The sequence below is a fragment of the Haplochromis burtoni genome, unplaced genomic scaffold (assembly GCF_018398535.1).
Source record: "Haplochromis burtoni strain Fernald_Lab_line unplaced genomic scaffold, NCSU_Asbu1 Contig_80, whole genome shotgun sequence".
NCBI lineage: Eukaryota > Metazoa > Chordata > Actinopteri > Cichliformes > Cichlidae > Haplochromis > Haplochromis burtoni.
In genome coordinates this window covers 1,856,649-1,878,898 of record NW_024582441.1, presented here as the reverse complement: position 1 = coordinate 1,878,898, position 22,250 = coordinate 1,856,649, and the positions used below count along the sequence as shown (strand labels likewise).

At 45.3% G+C, this 22,250-nt stretch overlaps 1 protein-coding gene across 6 annotated transcripts in view; it reads right to left on the bottom strand.

Annotated features, from left to right (window-relative positions):
- The window catches only part of pou2f2a (POU class 2 homeobox 2a), a 76,408-nt gene that overhangs the window by 43,187 nt on the left and 10,971 nt on the right, over window positions 1-22,250 (bottom strand). The window contains exon 1 of one of the 6 annotated variants that reach the window (XM_014334454.2): window positions 5,948-7,465. The exons of the other annotated variants lie outside the window; for them this stretch is intronic. Coding sequence (XP_014189940.1) covers window positions 5,948-6,047 — 100 coding nt within the window. The 5' untranslated portion in view covers window positions 6,048-7,465. Of the gene's footprint in view, window positions 1-5,947; window positions 7,466-22,250 lie in introns of those variants that run through there. 6 annotated transcript variants of the gene reach the window in all.

The window sequence follows — 22,250 nt, the reverse complement described above, 5'->3', positions numbered from 1 at the left end:
AGGTGTTGGGAGTACAACAGATTAATTTCAGAACAGAATCTCCTGCAGGGAAAAGGATGGAGAGCAGAATGGTGGGGAGGATAAAGAAAAGCAAAAATGCTCAGAAGTAATAAAGACAGAAAAGAGATTAAACATGCATTCAGCTCTCTTAAAGGGCTGAGGTGCTCTTGAAGAGTATGTGTGTGTGTGTGTGTGTGTGTGTGTGTGTGTGTGTGTGTGTGTGTGTGTGTGTATGCACACTCCAGAGGATGCTTTTGCAATTATGTGACATTGCTTATAGCAGATATGTTCGCAGCCTTATCCTGATCGGTAAGCACTCTCCATCCACCCTCAGTCTGAAGGACAGCAGTGGAACCCAAGAGGTTAATAGGAACCCTTCATTACCATAAATCTTATCAGCTAAATGAAATGGAGAGAAGGACCCCTGATTTAGTCGTCAGCTCTGCTGGGCTAAGGGGAGACACCCAATCAAACCTCTGGGTTTTATTGGTCTTTTTATTATCTAAATGTACTGGCACATGAGCAGGGTGGCAGAGGTGACAGCCGGCGGCAATGAACAACAAAAAAGACAGCGGCCAGTAAAAAACGCATTGTTGGTTTAGAAATGAGACCGATGTCATCTCAGCAAATAAAGTATCCAGACAGAACCCGCGCATCGCCACAAAGAAACAGCATACTCGTGTCCCAGCAAGCAGGGGAATGTGGAGAGATTTTACTCTGATGTCTGAATAAATCACTTTGAAAAATCTTGCCAGATCAGGTAATCAAGTGTATAGACAGCAGACGTTCAGAGGCGCGTTTTGACTGCCTAGTTTGATTGGCGGCTTGTGGCGATGACCACTCCGACGCTGATCACAGCCAGGCCACCACTGACTGAGCATCCACACATACTCAGAGGAGGATGTCCCCCATGTAGAGGTCAAGTATGGCTGAGTCCTCAGTATGTACATTGCCTGTGTGCTATTGGAGGAGTGATAAGGAGAGGCAACTAGAAAACACAGAAGGAAGTGTAAATCAATATCTAGGATGGAATCAGCTGGTTTGTATTTATTCCCGCTGATGTGTTGATTAGCTGCTTTCTCTCTCTCTCTCTCTCTCTCTCTCACACACACACACACACACACACACACACACACACACACACACACACACACACACACACTCACACACACACCTCACACACTCACACACACATCCTTCTCTGTGTGTGTTCTCTCTGTTATTAAGGCCTCCAGGTCTGATTAAGTGGCGTGCTCACCCAGCCCCTGGTTAGGACTAATGCTAGGCTGTATTTCAGCGGACACGGTGACCAATTGCACAAAATCATTTGTCTGAGTGTGAGTCCGTGTCTCTGTGAACACATTGGAGAATAATGGATGGCCTCTAAGTGCTGTTCAGATGAATATGTTTGCATGATTTTTGTGGTGTGTCCTCCTGTGTGCTGGAGTATGCATATTTAAAAGCAATGTCTTTAAAGGTCATTGTTTGGTGAATGTGGGTGTGTGTGTATATATATGTGTGCATGATAATGGTTATCAATACACTAATGGTTGTTAAGAATTTACAGCGGATGTGTGTATGTCCCGGTCGCTCCTGTTCTCCGGGAGAAACTCAATACCACTCCCTGCTGCTAATGAGCTGAGGGACCTCATCAGCATTAATACTACATTAGTCTCAAGTAATATAAACACATCAGTGCGCGCGCGCACACACACACACATCCACATGCTTTGTATAAATACAACCTACTGGCGCATATGCACACCTGAGCAAATCCAATAAAAAGGTAAACAGTTAATAGGATTAAAAGGAATTATTAAACCCCACTGTAACATGAATAACACAGCAGCACCCTGCTAATAATCTTTATAGACTGGATTTGCTTGGATTAATCCAAAACCATGAAAAAGCCTTAATTCCCAGTGCTATATATTTTAAAGGTCACCCATAGCACACAGTTACAGAGTGTATGATTTTAAAAGTGTCCTACAATAACTCGTATGTTTGTCTCGTTACGTAAATGCATCAGTTAAACAGAAGACGTCACTGCTGCTCCTCCTTTGGGCCTCGTCACATTGTCAGATTTTGTTGTGGTCGTCTATGTGAGCTTAATATACGTAAATAGATGAGCCCAACAGCCCATTAGCTCCTGGAGCATTTTGCCATCAGCCTGCAGCATTCAGAACCCTGTGGCTGGCTCATATACTGCAATCTAATTCTACTACCAGGGGGAGAGGAGAGCAGAGGAGAGAGAATTGTATTGTGACAGAGAGCAGAGAGTGGGAGGTAAAGGGAAAAGAAGAGGAGAGAGAGGGCTACAGAGAAGGAGAGAGGTAGCTTAATGCAATAAAGCATGTAGTATTGACATCTTTCTCGTGTCTATTGATTCCCCATTATGTTGCTAACAAACCCAGGTTGACATTTTGTCATTTGCAATCATGTTAACACTGCGACTTGCACGCTCCCCTCCACAAACCGATCTATATCTACACACACTAGTTTGCACGTGTGCTCATGCTCTTGCACACACACACTCGCTCTGTCACACACAGAGCAAATGGGTAAGCACATGCACGGTCTTACATCATGCAGTCGAGGACGTGCCAGCGCGACGTTGTACACATGTAGAAATGTCTTAAAAGTTGGCAGCGAGCGCAGACACAGAGCTGTGGACATGTTGATTAATGGATTAAGACTGAACATTTTATTGGAATACACTGAAGGAAATAATAACATCAGACCGGCCCTACAGTACACGGGCAGGAAATGTTATGAGGAAAACAAATATCAATAAGTGTATAGTTAAATGTTACTCAGTCTGAAATGCAGAGGCAGAACTAAAACAGCTCACGAGCTGCTAAAACCGGAGGAGCGTGTGTGATCGTACTGTAAGTGCACATGTGTGTGTTTGTGTGTGTGTGAAAGAGAGAGTTAGAGAGTATATGGTAGAAGATGGTGGCTAATGGTGTGTGACAGAAGGTGCATAGCTGAGATGAACTGAATCCAGGTGTGTGTGTGTGTGTGTGAGAGAGAGACAGAAAGGCAGTCTCCAGTCTTCTTGATGTCCCATCATATCATATTATATCATATCATACCAAGCCCTGCACTGTGTGGGAAACCTGCGGTTTCTCCTCTATGTCCCATTAAACTTTCATATACCAGTTAATGCTGATGGCTTCACAAACCACTTTACTACACATACACACGTATACACACAAAGAGTTCACACAGCAGTGGCCATGACCTGTACCTCGACAGACACAATGCCATTAAAAATAGAACAAAACCTGGATCAGTTACAGCAGCTTGCTGTCCAGGTGCAAACAGCCTAACGTGCTTGTTTTATGGTAGTGTATATGATGGTCTGTCTGTTTCATGACAGTGAGTGTGTGTCTCTGTGTGTCTGTGTGTGCGTGTGTGAGCCCCCACAGGGGTTGTGCATGAGTGCTCGAGGCCTGTTGTAACATGAAAGAGAATCAAAACACAGGGGGCTAAAAAGGGTCAGGTGGGGCTGAGTCAAACACTCCCGCCGTGACCTTTGACCCCACAAAAGGCTCTAATGCAAAGGAGTCAAGGAGCTGCCACCAGTCAAAGAGACAAGTTAACTGAGAGCTTGAGTCAAGAGCCCTACAACTACCCAGAAAGCATTGTGTGCGTCTGTGTGTGTGTGTGTGTGTGTGTGTGTGTGTGTGTGTGTGTGTGTGTTTGTGTGTGTGTGACAGTATTAAAGGCTCTTTGTTGGCTAAGTGAAAGCACACTTCTGTGGGCGTGTCCACTCAATCCTAGCATCTTTAATATCCCAAAAAGTTGATTCTGTACATGTGGATGTGGCGTTTTCAGTGTGAGAGGCATTCCGTCACTCTCATCACTTGGATGAGTAAACAGAATCAACTTTTTGGGATTTCCTTACCTGGATGATTGAGCATGCATCAAGACATCTTTAATACTTTCAGATTAAATCATTCCTGTTGTTTGCTGATATACAGTGAAGAAGCAACTCCTGCTTTAGACCTCAGATGCTGAACTGACCCAGCGCTCCCCTGGCAACAAACCCTCTGAGTTCAGAAAGGACAGCACCTCGCGCTATGTTATCAACCTGGAATAAAATCAGCAGAGGACTGTGAATCACGTTATCCTGCCATCTAAGGAATTCAGCAGCCTGTGTACACATCCCATCAGATTGCCTGCTTATTCAGATGCCGGCCCTGGCCTGGGACACTGCAACATAATGGCTCATCCTCGGTTTACTCTCACCTCTCGAGCTCAAACTGGGTTTTCCTCTCCCTCCTCGTTTTTCACTTTGTCATCTGTTCGTACTTTCACCCACTTCTCTCTTGCTCTCTTTCCACATTTTTTTTTTTTATCTCGTTGTGACATTCGCCATTTTTCAACGTGCGGAGACCGAAAAAACTCCTCCTCCCCAGTCCCTCTCTCCTTTGCCACTTCCACCATCCAAACGCTCTCCCCTCTCTTCTCTATGTATCTCTCTAGAGATATGGCAGGTAACAGGTCCCTTTCATCCCTCTACGCTCTTTTTCTCTCCCCCTCTATCACCTATCCCTTCACTGTCACACACTGTGCACCGTTGACTGAGTATGTGGAGTAAAGGGTGAAGCCTGGCGCCTCACAAATCAAATGGGCTTGAACTGATCTGGAAATGAGGGGAGCGCAGGGGACTGGGCCTGTAAGAGCTCACCCACTGGCCAAGGTGCACATGAGACACATTTAACCCAGCTTTTCACACAAGTTTGTCTATGTGTATGCAATAGTTAATGACTAATGTTTCACCTAATTTTCCTCCTTTTGCATCACTTCCCAAAACAATACAATCCTCGCAGGACTGCAGGGCAAGCAAAGATGTTAAGCCAGTAAAGAGCTAAGTAGCTGTTGCATGTCTTAGAAACAGTGGATGCTAGACTGAGCAAGAGGTTTCTCACAGCAACACACTGAAGCCGGACTGGCTGCTCCCACCATGCATCCTTTTCTTCCACTTCAGCGCAGATGAAACGCAGACGGCGTCCCCCCCACCCCCACCCCCCTTTCCCTGACTCCACACTCCCTCTGCTAGTCTGCTCTCAACCGTGGAGCAGCCCAAGCAATGGGACAGAGAGATGCAATCACTCCAAGTCCATTTCTAGTGGTGTTTACAAAGATGCGATCATTGCCAGCTAAGCTGGATGGAAGCCTGAGCAAAATCTGAGTCAGGAGAATCAGTAAGGTTCTTCGAGCTCAAAGTCGACCCACTAACAAATTATTTAGTCTATATGAATAAACCACAAACACTAAACAGTTGGCTTTGGAATAAAAACGAGTGGAAAACAGCGTTTCCATTGCCTCCTCTCGTATGTTGTTACTCCTCCGTGCACCTACTCTCTCCTTCTATCTCCCCCTCTCTCTGCTTCCACCGGCCCAGGAATCGATCTCCGCAGGATCGATAAGTTGGCATGAATATTCCCTGCCTGCCGAGAGTCTAGTTGGGGAGAGTCGGAGGCTCAGGCTCAGGCGCAGGCAGTGGAGAAGAGGGGAAGGACGGTGACGGAGACGGGGAGAGAAAAAATAGCCTACTCGGAAATAGGAACACACGGGCGTCGTGGAAATTAAGCAACACACGGGTGGAGCAGTGGCGCATCGTTTCACAGAACGGAAAGCGAAAAGAAACTGGACATTTTACGCAATTCATTTTCAATCAGTCTGGACAAAGCAAAGCGCCCGGGACAGCTTCTCTGGTTTTTAACAGCCGCCCCGCAAGTGCGGAGGACTGTGTTCAAGCCCTCAGAAGGAGCTCGAGGTGTGTGTGTGTGTGTGTGTGCGTGTGCAAGTGGGTGTGTGCGCCGCCAGCTCTGCCCGCTGCAAGTGCATCGGCACCGAGCGAGGCAGGCGGGGCGGGTCTCCGCGGCTTGGCCGACATGGAGGAGGTGTAGCAGGGAGAAGAGAAAAAATGTCTTACCGGAGTTGGAGCGGAGAGCCAGAGGGGATTTGAGACGCCAGGCGTTGAGGTCAGGGGTAGCTCTCTGAAACACGAACGGCACCGGCAAAGGAACAAACATGATCTTCCTCCGGCTTCTTGTTTTGATGCAAATAATCTGTCAGATGTACTGTAACAAGCTCTGTCGTCCTCTGAAGCTCCTGCACTTTCGTCCGTTTCTCTGGCAGACAGCTTTTGGACAATATTTGGTATGGAGAGCTCAGAACATTCGCCGTTAGGTGTGTACACATGTAGCCCCAGCTGCGCACTTTATTTACATCTGTAGACTGGTGCTCGGCTTTTGTTTTGGTGTAAATGTGCATAGAACATAGTATTTATATTTAGATATATATATATATTTATGTAGGATGGTCCCTTGAGTGAAGCAGTTATCTTACAGTCCAGACCAACACACAGACGGACAGAACGGAGATCAGAGCTCACTTCTACAGGCTACAGGAAAAGTTGTGTTACAATTGCAGGCCTATTGTAAGTAAGCTTTGATAATAATAATAAAAACACACAAGTCTGCGTGTCACCTGTCTGTCGTCGATGCACCTGCGTCTCTCTGTTACCTTTGCTCCGCTATATCGTTTTCCTTGAGTAAACATAGAGGCCCGGGAGCTTATTTTATCCCCTCACACTCCTCTCTCGCTCCTCACCAGTTAACGTTTCCTGTAGGTGTGAGGAGGCATGAGAACAGTCGCTAGCCTATTCCTGTAGCATCACCGGCCGGGCTTGGCTTTGGTATTCGCTTTGCAGTTTAAAACAGCACAACAAGGACGCATAACAACGCGCTCGACAGTGAAAAAACAAGGCCAGCAGAGTTAGAAAGTCTTATTTGGATTTCTGCACTATTTGGTTTGGTCTATACTGTATTTGGTCTCTAGCTGCACGCGCTCCTTCTCTTCTTCCCTTTGCATGAAGGCTACATGTAAGACATTCATCCGCGTGGGCAAAAAGCGGCGGCTCGCGCGTTTTTTTCTTCTTCTTTAAATTAAAACAGCTTCATTAAAGGCTTCCAAATAAACAAGTGGGACAAAAAAAGGCTGAACGGACACAAACACACACGCGCACACACACATATACACACAAACACAACGCGCGCGCGCGCTTGGCCCTGACGCTCCTCCTCCCTCGCTCTCTGTCACAAGGCAGTAATTAAAACGCAATCAATCGATAGATAAACAAATAAATAAATATAGCGGGTAAATAAATAACAAAAAAAATCAGACTAAAAACCGAAAAAAAAAACCAAACGGAAATAAGAAAGCGTATCTACTGAAATCCGAATTATGGTGTCGCGTTTTATCGGAACACTTGCCTATCTCCGTCCATCCGTCTGTGTGTCTGTTTTTGTCTGTCTGTTTGTCCCCGATATTATTTGGGAACCCCAACAGCTCATTCGACCCGGCTCCCTCCAGGATTGTAGCGATCTGCCACTAGGCTGGCCGCAACATTGAGGCGAGAGAGGACCCGCTACTACTCACACATCACCACCACCCCACCCCCGCACCTCCCTCCATCCCTCAATCCCTCCCTCCTGCCTCCCACCCACCCACCACCGCCACCCCCACCAACCACCCCATCTCCCTCGTTTTCACTACCGCTGCAAAAGGTATCCTGTATTGATTTCTGGATTTTTTCCCCCCTCTTAATAATACCGGCTATAATGATGCCAATGGTGATCAGTGCATTACTGCTGGCCTCCTTGGGTAGGGATGAAGAGAATCCATGGATGCCTATAGGTGCTTAGTGCTAATACCTGCCAGGATACCCAGCATGCACGCAATTAAGTCATCTCATCACTGCTGCGTTTAATAAGCCCTCCCGAGCGGAGTAGGGTCTATCATTATTCAGATAGACAGAAAGACAAGAGCGACCACTGCTGTTCCAGGCATGAGAAAATATCAAGCAGACTGAAAACACAGTGCAGGCTATAAACCCAGTGAGATAAGAGCAGCATGTGCATGCATAAGTGCTTGCATTTGAGTTTGCAGGCAGGATACAAATGACAACAACAAGAGCAACAATAAAAATAAAGAACAAGAGAGCCCAGGTGTCAGGGGACAAGCTCCTCCATTACAAAGGTGATCACCAGAAGCCCTTCTTCCACGCATGCCGGCCTCCCTTCTGCCCTCTCCCACTCCCGGGCTCCCGACATGTTACATGCTGTCAATTACAGGCCAACATCAGTCAACGCTGCACGCTTACACGCCAGATTATTGTCGATATGGATTTTTAAATAGAAAAATCTATACGTTAAACATTGCAGTCAATACGGGCAAATCGATAGGAATGAGCGAGCTCTTGCTCCTGTTGGGCCTGAGAGCCTCATCCCGCAGGACTGTTTATGCCTGCTCACTTAATGCTGTGGGCGATTAGGCCCGTTTTAATGGAAACTGCACGTGCAATAAATTACTTTCCCATCATCACCAGACTTGTCATTTACTCAGTCATCAGCAGACAGCCATATTGCCAAGAAATGTGAGCCGCACACTAAAACGGGCATATTCCTAATTATGAAAAATGTGTCATCCTCTGTAGTAGACAACCTGGTTTTATTGTCCTTCTCCCTCTGCTTCACATATGACAGATGACATCCGCAGATCCAATGAGGGAGAGGAGGAGAGGGGAGAGAGAGAAGAACGGGAGACACGGGGAGTAAGGAAAGGAGGAAGGGGAGAAGTAGAAAAGTGGAAAACTGAGAAAGAGGAGTAAGGTGGCAGGGTAATAAAAGGGAAGGAGGAGATGGGAGGTGAGGCAGCAAGAAGAGAGAGGAGGAAAGAAGGAGGGAAGGGCGAAGTGACTAGTTGTCCTTCAAAGACCCCCTTCTCTCCACAAAGGGAGCCATGCGCGCCCCCTTTCCCTCCTCCCCGCACTCCTTCCAGACAAAAGCAATTATTTCTTGTAGAATGTAGTGTGGTTGTGCGCGTCTGTGGAAGAGAGGGATGGAGGGAGGGTGTGTGAGATTGAAGGAGGGGAAAATAAGATGGTGTTGGAGGGGTGAGGTGGATGAGGGGGTGAGGAGGGAGGAGGAGGGGTGCTAACACATACAGCATCCATCCATTTGTCCTCCATGCGCTCTTCTTACCAAACTCTTCTTTTTCTTCCTCCTGACGCGGCCACAAAGACACAGAAAACTATCAATGAGGCAGTCACACATAAAAACACACCGCCGTCAAAACACCTGCGTGGATTTCAGGTATTCAGATGAGCCGATCTCCTTATTCTGCAGCAGACGCTGAAACTTTAAAGGGAAGAAACAAACTCTCATGTCCTCTCACTGACCGTCTTTCACACAAATTCAGGCATGTGCAGAATTTCGATTTTTCCCTCTATTAAAGTTATTTTCCCTCATCATGTCTGCACAGGTGCAAACTGTTTGACAGGTAAAATAAGCACAGAATACAGAGGCTTCGCTACCTGGCCATCTGTCTGGGACTGACCACCTGAATTCTGCAAACCGCCCCCTCCGTGTGTTTCTTGCTTGGTGCCTATAGGGCCCCCGCAGCGAGGTGGGCTCTACAGTTTCAGTCCCCAAGGGACGTGGTGAGACCCACAACCCCAAAGAGAGAGAAACAGATAGGGAGAGCGAGCTCCCCTGAGGGGCTGCTCCAGCCAATAACCCCTGCTGGACCGCTTTCATTGAAGGCCCATGGTCCTGATTGTCCACCTCCCTCCCTATCAAGCCTCCCAATCCATACAGAGATATATAGCTGGTTCCATTGTTTTCTGGGCTGTATCTTTGCCCTGCTGTATTGAAAAATGCTCTTCCAAAATTGTCTCTCTCGCTCTCTCTTGCTTTGCTTCTATTTTTTTCAGGGACAAATAACAAATACTGTAATGGATGTAATACTGGAAAGCAGGAACTAAAAATAAAGTTTAGGGATTGAGATTTAACTGCCGAATGATTCTTTTTAATAACCAAAAAAAGTATAAATGTGTATCTTTTGTAATTTGTGTGCTTCACATCTTCCAGAAAGTTTTTCTTCCGTTTAAATTACAAAATAAATGAGACTTCTGCTTGCAGTGTCCTGCACTGGATTTGCAGGTTTTTCTGCATTACATAATGTCTGTGCTGTACTTTTAGAATTTATTACATTTGCTAAAAATCATATACATATATGAACTCGTTATGATGCCACAATATTGATATATGTCGTCAAATAAATTTATAAGCTACTGCTAATGGAGAAAACACACTGTTAATAGGTAAACACACTTCTCTGTTCATCACAGCTACTCCCCACAATTATTTAATGAGTGAAACATTTAAAAACAACTCCTGAATCACTCTTTTCAAAACTTATTACATATTATTGGATTCAGTTAGACAACATCTCCAATAAAAAGACAAAATATCAAACTAACAGATCAAATGAAGAAAATAAAAAATATACTATTTGAAGTTCTTTTTGCTTTCAGCGTTTTTTCTTTAACACAAATCAGTTTGTTTGCAGCTGATACTCTGGCTTACGTAGTTTTCCCCACCTACAGTAGTCACAAGCAGATTTATTCATAGAAAGCAATTTGTTCAATTTCTCTCCACAAAATGTTTTCTGTGTCATGTGCTGTAGGTCAGGATGTGGCATGAAAAATGTATCCAATCAGAAAAAGCCAAAGTATCCTTAGGCTACACATTAGTCACAACACGGACCATTCATTAGTCATATTGTTTATTGCACTCTTGGTAATTGCCTGTTCTTCATTTTGAATGATTGATTTGACTGGCTAGAAACAGAGTTTGAATATTGAACATGATTTTTTTAGTTTTTATTATAAATGATGAAGCAGAGGAAAAGTTCTAACCACAAAAAAAACTCCAAACCCTTGTCCTCGGTGAAACGGTTCGTACTGATCAGGCGGGATGTGTGTGTGTTTGTCCTCACGCGCCGCTCCGCGTGTGTGAGCCCGGCTCATCCGAGGGTGTTCGCGGCCATGTCACGGTCTTAGTTAAATGGTGATGTCATGTTGACAAACGAGCTGGTCGAATTAAATTCTCACTCATCAATAACTGCGTCGGTTGGGAATCAATAGGAGGCCAACGGTGGCGTTACTGGCTCTGTCAGCGGCCTAACAAGGCCCTATTAGAATGGACAACGCTCTCTCTCTCTCTCACTGTCGCCTTGTCCCGGCTCATCCGGGCAGCGCGAGGCGTCAACACACTCCTCTCATATCCTCTCCGTGCACACACACATCAATAACAGATGGCAAAATGTAATATTCACATAATGCCATGCTCTGACATGATGTATAGATTTGTCAAGATAATATGGATATGATGCATGGGCTTTTATGAGGTTTGTTTTCTTGGTGTCTTTGTCAGTGCATGTGTTGGCGAGTGGGTGGGCAGGTACTGTTTGTGGATCTTGGTAAGTGCCAGTGTGTGGGAAGGCAAGATGTGGTGCAGGCTTTGGATCCTAACTGCAGAGTTCACATCCAACCAAGATTCAATCAATCCAAGAAGATACACACATACAGGTGTGGAAGAAGAAGAAGTAGTGAGCTGTGTGTGTGCACAAGTCAAACTCACACACACGAAAAAAATTCCCAAATGAGAATGGTAAAACTTCACACGCACGCTCACGTACACAGATACACGTATGTTGAAGCAGAAAATACACACAGCCTCACACAAACGATGACTGTACACCACAATCTCCAGCCCTCCGCCTTCCGTTCTCGCTTTCCTCGAGCGAACAAGCAGCTGATCCAGCTAAAGCCCGTGTTCTTTCTGTATTCCTTGTCTTTTTTATTAGTTTTTATTAACTTTGCCTCCCTCTCTCTGTCAGCACTCTCAATAATCAATGCTGATATATTGCCAATATCCAGCTCGGTCCCTCATGCCATCTTTCACAGAGGCTCAGTTATTGGTGGAGATTGGCCCAATAATAATGATATTTATAATAGATATTTATTATCTGGGTTTGTGGCAGGGCTGTGGAAGCCCCCTGCTGAAAACTTACATGCACACAGGCACATAAACGTATACACACACACACACGCGTGCGCGCGCACACACACACAGCCTCGCTGGGGCTCTTTAATTTACACTGGTAATATCAGCCGATTATGCCCCACACAGATAGTGTAGGGTTATCGGCAGAGTTAACACACAGTGGCTGCAATGTATTCACTCCACATTATAGAGTCCACTGCACCTGCATGTGTGTATGAGCGTGTGTGGAGAGCTGAAGGTCCATCTTTGGCAGCCTACCGGCACTGAGCGGTGTTTAGAAGCCAAGGGAGGGTTGATGGGATGGGTCAAGATTCAAGCAGTGCTTGGTCAGGGGAGGGGATACAGGAGAGAGGGGACTGGACAATCTGGCCTCTCGCCCTCTCCACCCCTCCTTCTTCTCCACACACAGACACACACACACACAATCCAACCCCCCAGGCCTCATCTACACCCCCTCCATCTCCCTGCATCCCTCCAGTAGCCAGGGCCCCAGACGGTAATCCACCCCAGTGCTCCTCATCCTTTCATGTATTGATTTCCTCTCCTGCGCCACGGTTACATGTCGCACCCACGTCATTGGGTCTCGGCTGCTTCTGCTCCCACCCCCTCCCCTATCTGCCTCACCCATTACCCCACCCTTACACTTACCCTCTCCACCCCCCACCATCTTCAACAACAACTAAAGGGCTGGGTTGCGGGATGGGGAGGTTAGAGAAGGGAGGAAAAAAGAAAAAAAAAAGGAGGGAGAGTGGACTAAAGGGAGGAAAAAGAGGGCAGATAAAGCACTGCAGTATTTCAGTAAAGCAACCAGCATTTTACAGGGATAGAAACAAACAGGAGAGGATGGAGAGAGAAAAAACAGGAAAAAAAATCTGCCCCTGGGGGCTGCAGAGGATATTGTGGAAATTATCAGAGTGCGACACACGCTCGAAGTCCACAGTGAGAGATTTATTTCGAATTTGTCTTTGACAGTGAAATTCATCACTGAGTAGGCCTGTATCTGCTCTAATTTTATAGACGCATTTGGATGAACACGAGGAGCCAGAGTCCCAATTTGTGAGAGATAAATCTGAAATTCATTAGCGGAGCTGCGACGACCGCTTGATCAATCAGTTAGTCAGTGGGCAGAAAATTAATTGGCACCAATTTAGATAATCGATTAATAATTTTATCAGTCTCCGAGAAAAAAAATGAAACAATCCCATCCTCAGTTTTATTTCCTTATGAGCTGAGTAGCTTTGAGTTTGAGACTTTCTGCCACGTTTCACTGTTTACCAAGAAGAAATATTTAAAGTCCTATCAATTCAAAAACTCCATCAGGTATAAAGTTGGAGCTGTTGTCTTTTTCCACAAACCTCTGGTATGAGTTTGCATTTTTCAGGCCCCGTGTGATTAGTGTGTGCAGAAAAGTCGTGTGTGTACGTGTGTGTGTGTCATCCCCCAGTGAACGGATGAAGTATGTATGAGACTGCAGGCTGGGAGTACGACGGGTCAAGGTTATGTTTTGAGTGTGTGTTGGACGAAGTGGTGTCGGTCCGTCTGGCTGATTGTGTGAGAGGTGTGTGTGCAAGGACAGCGTCAGCGCTTGTGTGTGCGTGTGTGAGTGCAACACCTTATGCGAGAATCTGCCCTGATCATATATGTGTATGTGTGCTGAGAGGGACACGTTGTGTGTGTTTGATGTGGTTTTGTGTGCTGAGTCCGCAGGTTCCTACTTCTCATCTAAAAGAGAAGTCAGTAGCGGTGACCATCAGGCGCTTTGAGTCTTATTGTCCACGGGCGCCTCCGCGTGTGTTTGTACATGCGTAATCTAAAACAAGGAAAGCCACATATTAATGTATCCGAATATTTTTAAAATAGCCTCTGTGTGTGTGTGTGTGTGTGTGTGTGTGTGTGTGTGTGTGTGTGTGTGTGTGTGTGTGTGAGAGAGAGAGAGAGAGAGAGAGAGAGGGAGAGACCATGTGTGCTGTCAGGCCATCCCTATCCCTATCATCAGTGCAAACATAGGCCCCATAACTACAAAGCAAACAGCGGTTCAGCCCAGGGTATGCATTTTAAACACTTTATCTCCCATTGTTTAGCCAGCACTCACTCCTCTCAACCCTGAAATCTGTTATTTTACATTTTCTGCAGATGCAATCTGCAGACAGAAAATGTAAACACAGAATGGTTAATCAAAACTGTCACTGCCGCCTTTGCCATCATAATAACGCAGCTATTAAAGCGCACTCTTTAAAACATCCTGTGTTTAATGCCACTGCGGAGCGGCATTACATCATCTTGACAACAGTCGTGATATTGAAGTTTTTCTCCCACTGTTGCTGACAATAGTTTGCTTGCCTTTTGAAAGCACTTATCTTAAGTGGATCAACGCAGAGTAAATTGTAATTGCAACGCAGTAATGCTACATACGGTCCATATATTGTGTGCTGTGCAAGGCACTCAACTGCACGCTGAGACAGAAAAGCAGCAAATGACTTTAGAAAAGGTTAGCACAATTTGGTCAAGTACAGAGGCTATAAAAAGAAAATGCTATCAACTGAATGTCTGAATTTGAGCTTCAACACTTAAGCCAAGAAAAGGTCAAACACACACACGCGCGCGCAGACACACACATATATACAAACACATACATGTTATCGAGCATGCGCCGGAAGAATTCATCGTTTACTTCACATCGAGCCCTCGCACACACATTCAAGCGTGCGTGTGAGCGCAGACACACGCACGCACACAGAGACTCGGATACAGCCAATTAGGTCCACCACCTTCAGAGAAACACCAGTGGGCATGTAAGATTCGGAGTCCAGCGGGCCTCTAAAACCTAACACAGTCATAAGCCAGAAATAACACACACACGTCTCCAGTAGGCTCTGCAGACCGTGTGAAATAGCAAGGCAAAGACAAAACACTCCATTCCATCTCTGACATTTCCAATATCTGTCTATCCCTCATAAACCTTTGTTCACCCATAAAGTGACTCATTCTTCACAGATGAACATGTTCCATCCAGGCGGCTACCAGGCTGGCAGTCGTTACTGCCAGTCGTTCCTGACGCTTGTTATAATTACAGAATTATTGATTCCCTTTACATTTCATAGATTTTTGGCAGGAGGTGCTAAAGATAAATTGATTTAAAATCCCCATTACGCTGTGTAGAAACGCTTTAATGCTTTAAAAATAGTTTGATTGCGGAGCTATCCGTGTTTTCTTGCGCCTTTTGTTTCTACACTGCATGTATACACCCGTATTGTGTGTGTACGTGTGTGTTTTATTTAACTCGACTTCCCCTTAAAGCTCATAACTCTGGTTTCGCCTCCTCACCTCCTGCTCTTTGTCTCTCACTCTGTTAATTCACTACGCTGTCACCGGTCAGTGTATTTACCTAACACCAGTCTCTCCCCCTTTCCCTCTTCCCTCTCTCCTCTACCTTCCTTCTTGTCTCAATCCTTTCCTCCATCTCTGCCCCTGCGAACGGTGAGACTGTGTGAGTAAGCGTGCAGGAGATTTAGAGCGGGGATCAATACGAAATTTAAAAATCAATGCACTTAGCGCCAGGAAATCAATGGGCCTAATCGGGATGCCAATCGGCCCAGTCAAAACAATTAAGAGGGAAGAAAAATGTTTAACAACCTCCTCTTGCTTACATAGACACAGGGGGGGAGCAAGGGAGAGAGTGACAGAGGCCTAAAGAGGAATATCAGGGAGACACAGAGGGATGAGATGAAGTGATATATGGGAAGGAAAGGCTCAGGAGAGAGCGCTCAAAGCTTAGACTCAAGGAAAGAGGGATTGGAGGGAGAGGCGGAGAAAGACGGGGAGTGAGAGACACAAATGGTGATAAAGAACCAGTTGGGAGTCATGAAGGACAACAGAGGAGAAAAGGGAAAGTTGACGGATGTGGATGGCGGGGCAGAATTGGATTTTTTTTTCTTTTAATCCACTCTTTTTTTGTTTAAATATTCCATAGAAAAGAGAGCTGAGGTTTACAAATAAGGTCACAGTTTGTGATCAGGAACACAAAAAGTAATACCCTCCCTCTGGAAGTGGTACTATTTGCTTCATCAAAGGCTCCAAAACCGAGCCGCTCCCTGTGATCAGACACAGAACAGCGCAGCACTCATCCTCACCAAGACAGCCAATCAAGCAACAGCTGGAGTCACGAACAGCCAACACTTCCAAATCAAGCGACATCAAAAGAGAGGACATTGCGCTCCCCGTCGAAGCGTCCAATCGCACTGAATGTTTGTCAGCGCGGGCGCCCAATGAGGGAGCTGCTGCTGAGTGCGGGAAACAGCAGAATGGCTTGGCGGTTTGTGGTAGGGGGGCTAATTTGGGGTCAATCAATAGATCTCCCCTCTCTCTATCTTCTGCCTACTCACCACGCTAAAATCAATGGGAAAGCCAACAGTTCCCCGCCCCAGTGTGGATTAGTGAACACACACAACTAATCAGCGAGTCACTGAAACTGACATCTCAGCTATTAACCTATTGATACAGGAGACACATGTTGAACGCGTACACACACACATACCACCACATATTCCAGCAGAAACATCTGTGCTGCTGTAATGATGAAGGATATGCCTCATGATGCTCACACCCAAAGAGCCTTTGAAAGTTTCTACAGAGGCGAAAATGTTTTATCTGATATAAAAAACAAATTAAAACATCAATATTCATAAAACTTCATGGCTTTTCTTTGTGTTTTTCAACATACGCCTGCCCCAGAGGCTCAGCAGCAGCAGCAGCGAGCAGAGGCGCTAACTATCGCTGAGCACCAACATCCTCAGATCCAGCCGCAACCAAGAGACATTTAAATGTTTTCAGGGCTCTCAGTCCACTAGTCCAACATCCCCTCGCATCAAATCACGCGCCTCTGTGGGATCCCTGGCTTTGAGGGTCAAAGTGGGAGCTCGAAATGACTCTGTGCGGACGCCAGCTTCACTCTAATTCAGGTGTCAGCCAGCACCGGCCTCTATTAAGGACAGAGGAGCAGTGCGTGTTAGTGAGGGGAAGTGTGCATTTTTTGCCTGTAACGTGGGGGCACTCTGCCAGTTTGGACCGGTGCATACATTTGACGTATAAAAAAAACTTTTTTAAAAATAATTGGTTGTCAAAATGCAAGCGCATCTGAAAATTGAGAATTTGATAGGTGATTAGAGAAACATTTCACGCCAAAGCCGATAAGCGATTTAAAACACACCTGTCGGGCATCCCATTAAAGACAATAAATTGTGCAACTTTAAAGAAAGCATCACTGAGGTTTTTTTTTATTTGTGTGTGTGTGCGTGTGTGTTGAAACACCTCGCTGAGTCTCCTCAGGAAGATAAAATAATATGTACCTGGCTCTTAAGAGGAGCACTACACAAGGATCATTTTTCAAAAATAACAGCCTGACTAGCTTTCATCCCTTACTTTTGAAAGCCCTCTTGTTTTCTGAGATTGCCTCTCCTTCCTCTGTTACTCCTCCCCTCCCTCCCCATCCCCTCCCCTCTCTGTCATGTTTTAGTTTTCATATGTTGGTTTTGTTCTTCCTCATTTTCCCCTTGTGTAAAAAATGAAAGGCTGAAAATAGGATGAGCGAGGACTGGGAAGGCGGGAGGGGGGCAAGAGAGAATGAAAGGCAGGAGGCAAAAGCAACGACTGCACATCGGTGAAATCGCTGTCTGCAGTGCCGAGGCTGTTCTCTTCTCTGCACTGACAGTTACAATACAGTCCCAAGCCCCATCCATATACATCATACTCTGAAAACCAAATGTTATCCATAGACAATGCAAAATGGTCCCTTCGCCCAGTGTTGAAAGGCTGTATACCAATGTGATGGACCCACAGCATGACAAGAGGAACAGCATTGATCAGCCACAGGCAGCTGCATAAAAACAGCCTTTAAATCGCATTCAGACGTACCAGTGATTTGAAAAGATAAATCCAGCTCATGCATGTTTTTTTGAATTAGTTATCAACCATGCACATTGTAGTGTGACCGGCGCGGGGAAAGCAAGGATAACTGTCTTTCGCCTCCTATCTATTTCTTCTTGCTTCTTGACATCCTTTCAGCAATCCGTTTTCACACGTTAAACGCACAAAGAGAATGGAAGTGAGAGGCGTATGAAGTGGACTGGATTTCCTTCTTGTTGTTGTTGTTTTTTTTTCTCTCTTTCCCTCTTTCTTCTCTTCACAGACTTTATTTCCATGGTGGACCCATAGTGATCAGCAGGCAGTCATGGCTTAGCCGACATGATTGTGTGTTTAGGCCTAATCCAAACCTCTTCCTCCACGCCGGGGTGGTTGTGATGGAGATGGAGGGCGAGTAACTTATTGAGAGAGAGAGAGAGACATAGAGAGATGGAGAGGGAGAGAAGAAAAAAAGTGTGAAGTTGTATTGTCAAGATGTCCAGGCCAGTCCGGATGCATTGGTTCCGTATAACATTCCTATTCCAGCTCAACAGACGGATGCTGCCATTCTGCGAGAACGCAATCCTGATTTCTCGCTTGAGACCCAATATCTGCACCATACAAATAGGGTGAGGATATGGGGGGGGGGGGGGGGGGGTGGAAAGTGATACACACCAGGAATATGGCTCTTTCTTCTTATCCTGCTCAGCCATATTGATGTTTGTGAGCCTTTCATTGCTCAGCCAAAATGAAGTCTTTCAGGGGCCGGAGCCATTGACAGATTAAGAAAACACATCCTGTTTTGTAGAACATGACAGAAGCTTTCTTGTTATCTGAATAATATGAGCAGTGCTGAGGTGGCACGGAAAGACTGTTTGTGAAACATTGTGTGGTTAAACCCGGGTTTGAAATTACAGCCCGCTCTCACTACAAGAAAAAAAAGACTTTAACTGTGAAACTGAAAGTAGCTTCTCAGCTGAAGAAAGAAACAGTCATTATGTTGTCATTTCATTATGTAATTGTTAATGGAAACATCTGTCCATGATAATTCTCCAACATCCACAAGCGAAAACTTCATATTCGTCATTTGGCCCTGAGAGAAAGGCTGAAAATGTCGAGCTATACATGGCAACACAGCCGAACCCTCACACAACAGAGATGAGCTGAAAATGACCAAATCACAGAAAATTGATCACATCCAACAAAATGACAGGGTGACTAAAATTGGTGTGAGCTTTCTTGGGGTTGAAAAAAAATTTTGGCAAATGCTTTCTGACAACCACATTGTAGTTCTCCCAACAAAGAAAAAACAGTTTAGAAATGAGTCCTAATTAATTTATTCTGACATTAACTGTGATGGAAACATCTGAGTCAGGCAGACGAGTGGACGGAGCAGCAACGCATTCAAAGACGAGGCCAGGAACGACGAAGAGGTGGTGATGTGGCGCAAAAGAGGATGCGTAGATGATGGCAAAGACAACAAACGGAGCAACAAAAACAAAGCAAAAAAAATGCTGGAAAAAAGATGGAGAAAAAAAATAAGGTGTGCTGCAGTCATCTGGAGTGTGTAAAGGGGTTATGCTGAGAGGTGGCATGTTCAGATGTGATAGACAGAAAGAAGAGGGAGGAGGTGAGTAACAGAGAGGTACAGGGAGAACAATTGATAAAGGGCTGGTAGAGAAGAAGAGCTTTAAGATTAAGGAATGAGTGTGGGGTAAAAGGAGGGGGATTAGGGGTTTGGGTGAGAGCAGGACAAAGTGAGAAAGGCAGGGAAGGAGGGAGGAGCTGAAACCAGGAGAATGAGAGGCGTGCAGAAAGAGGAAACTGTACAGGGCTTTTGACGGAGAGAGCAGGGATAAAAAGATGTATTTTTCCTGCTTCCTCTGTTGTCCTGCCTTTCCTCTGGGCAACTTCCCGCTGCTCTCCCCCTCTCTGCTGCCTTCCTCCTCTGTCTGACACAGTGGGAAGATAGGTAGGAAACCTAATCGAGCCAGACACGCCGCCTGCTCTCTGCTGACACTCACAGGCGGAGGGGGGGCACTACAAATCCTGCTGACCAACCGAGCCGAGACCCCCACTCCCAACCTCCTCTCTCACCTACCGGCCAGAGCGGCCATCATCATTCAGCACAATAGGGTGGAGGAGATGGGGGTGAGAGGGGAAAGAGATGCCCAATGGGTAACATGACCCAGTAACACTGCCAAGAATTAGAAGTTTGATTCTTGCTGAGAGGAGAGAGTCTGAATGAAACTATCAAGGCACAGAAGCCACAGAAATCTTTTAATATTGGTAAAAAAAAAAAAAAGAAAAGAAAAGAAAGAAAGAAAGAAAAAAAAAGCATAAACTAATTTACAGTGTTAGGTCTCTCCTAAATTATGCCAATACTTTAATGCTGAAACACTCTGGATTTATTGATTAGATGATTTAAAAAAAACAGTTCTGGTAATGACAATATCTCTAATTAGGGAGGCAAGAGGATACGAGGTGCTGACTAATAACTGCAGCACACCAAGTTCAATTTATTTTCCTTCTCTTTCTCCTCATTTCTCTCCTGTCAGATCCCCCAAATTATAAAATTATACATTTAAATATTTTCAGTAATCTATCAAGAAAAACTATGAAATGTGTGCTGCTTTGAAAAAAAAGGATTTTAGTATCGCTTCATTTCAGTTCCCCTCTCTTTTAAAAACAAACAACAAATAACAAACCAAACCAAAGCATCATATTAGAGCCTCATCATTTTTTTAATCATATCTATAAGATTTTAGACTGGATTAGATTATTTTAATTAAAAAATATATCTGAATTTAACCCTGAAATAAGCAAAATACAGGAAAAAAAGCTCTACATTAAAATAGAGAAATATATGCCAGAGGCTGATGCAACAGAGCAGATTCTAAGATAAAACGATTGCGCTGTGGTAATGACTTTGCTGTTTAATTTAAAGTGAAGTGACTTTGCACACCCGTGTTGCTCTCTTGCTTTTCCTTTTGTCCTGTCACAGACCTCTTTAGAAGGTTTCATACAAAAAAACACATTCAGCACAGGCTGCTTACACTATACATGAATGTGTGGATCCACTGAAAATCACAAAGATTCGGTTTTTGTTCTGTCAGTGAATATTTTTCAGATTAAACGCGAAAGATTTTTTTTTTCTGATAGACGAACTCAAATCCTTTGTCAAACTGTATGAACAAAAGCCGCTGATCATTGACGGGTGTGGTAGGATGCCAGGGTGGGAGCACGTCCTGTAGTGTGTGTGTGTGTGTGTGTGTGTGGGGAGGCTCTGCTGTGCAGGTAAAAATGAATGAGGGTCAGTGTGTGTGTGTGTCTCAGTGGGGGAGTCTGCCTCCCTGGTCATTGTGTGGGGAGAGACAGCCATTACGGACTGACCGTTATGGTGACAAGCAGTGACACACTGAGGCTCCTCTCGGGGGAATTAGCTGTGGACAGACGATGGGATGTGCAAAGGTTGTGTGGACATTGTACACTTGCTGCATTGTCCTTTTTTTTAAACTCTCTATACATTAAGTACGTATGTGTGTACATGTGTGATTGTGTTTTTGTGTTGCTGTATAAATACGTGCGTGTGAGTGTGTGTGTCCAAACCAGATAGCACATATTTGCTAATCTGGAGGGGGTAGCTGGAGGAAGGGGGTAGGGTCAGAAGCCGGGGTCAGGTGTTAATTCACTGCTTCAAAAGCAGAGCCAAACACAAAAACCAGGGGAGACGGCAACTGAACAGATCGACCAAAACCACAAGGATATATTCAAGGTCCACTGCGGTAACCATGCACCTCTGCTTCTCCCTCCCGCCGACATCCTCTTTAGATTCACCTTCGCTCTCGCTTTTCCTCCCTTCTGTCCTAAATTTCACCTCATTTTTTCCCCATCTCTACCCCTTTCCCCCCCATCCCCTCTCTCTCTAGCTGGTCCAGTATGTGCAGCCTCCTCCCCCAAAAAAGGTCAGTCAGTCTGCAGGGTCATCAGTCTGGGATGAAGCTGAACTTTGACCCTGAGCCCTTGATGTATTCCAACCACAAACCCCGCAGACACACTCATGTAATGGACATGTGCGGCCTCACAAGAGGCTTGTTTCATTGCGGCCATTTTTGATCAATTTATCACTTTTCTGTTGTCACTTATTGAAGTCCTGTCTGTGCTGGCGAAGCCTAGGTCTGCGTGGCACGGCAGGGTAAGAAAGACAATGACATCGACAAAGTGATCTATCTCGGATGATTAATCCCACCAACATTTATCAGCTAATCGATGCAGCGATGATCGGGAAGTGCCCACTGATTACATTCAACAACCACAACTGATACATGACTATGTTGAGGAGGGAGTGGGAGTAAACACTCTCATAAGTGGGAAAGACAGACACTAATTTCCCCCCACCACACACACACACACACACACACACAC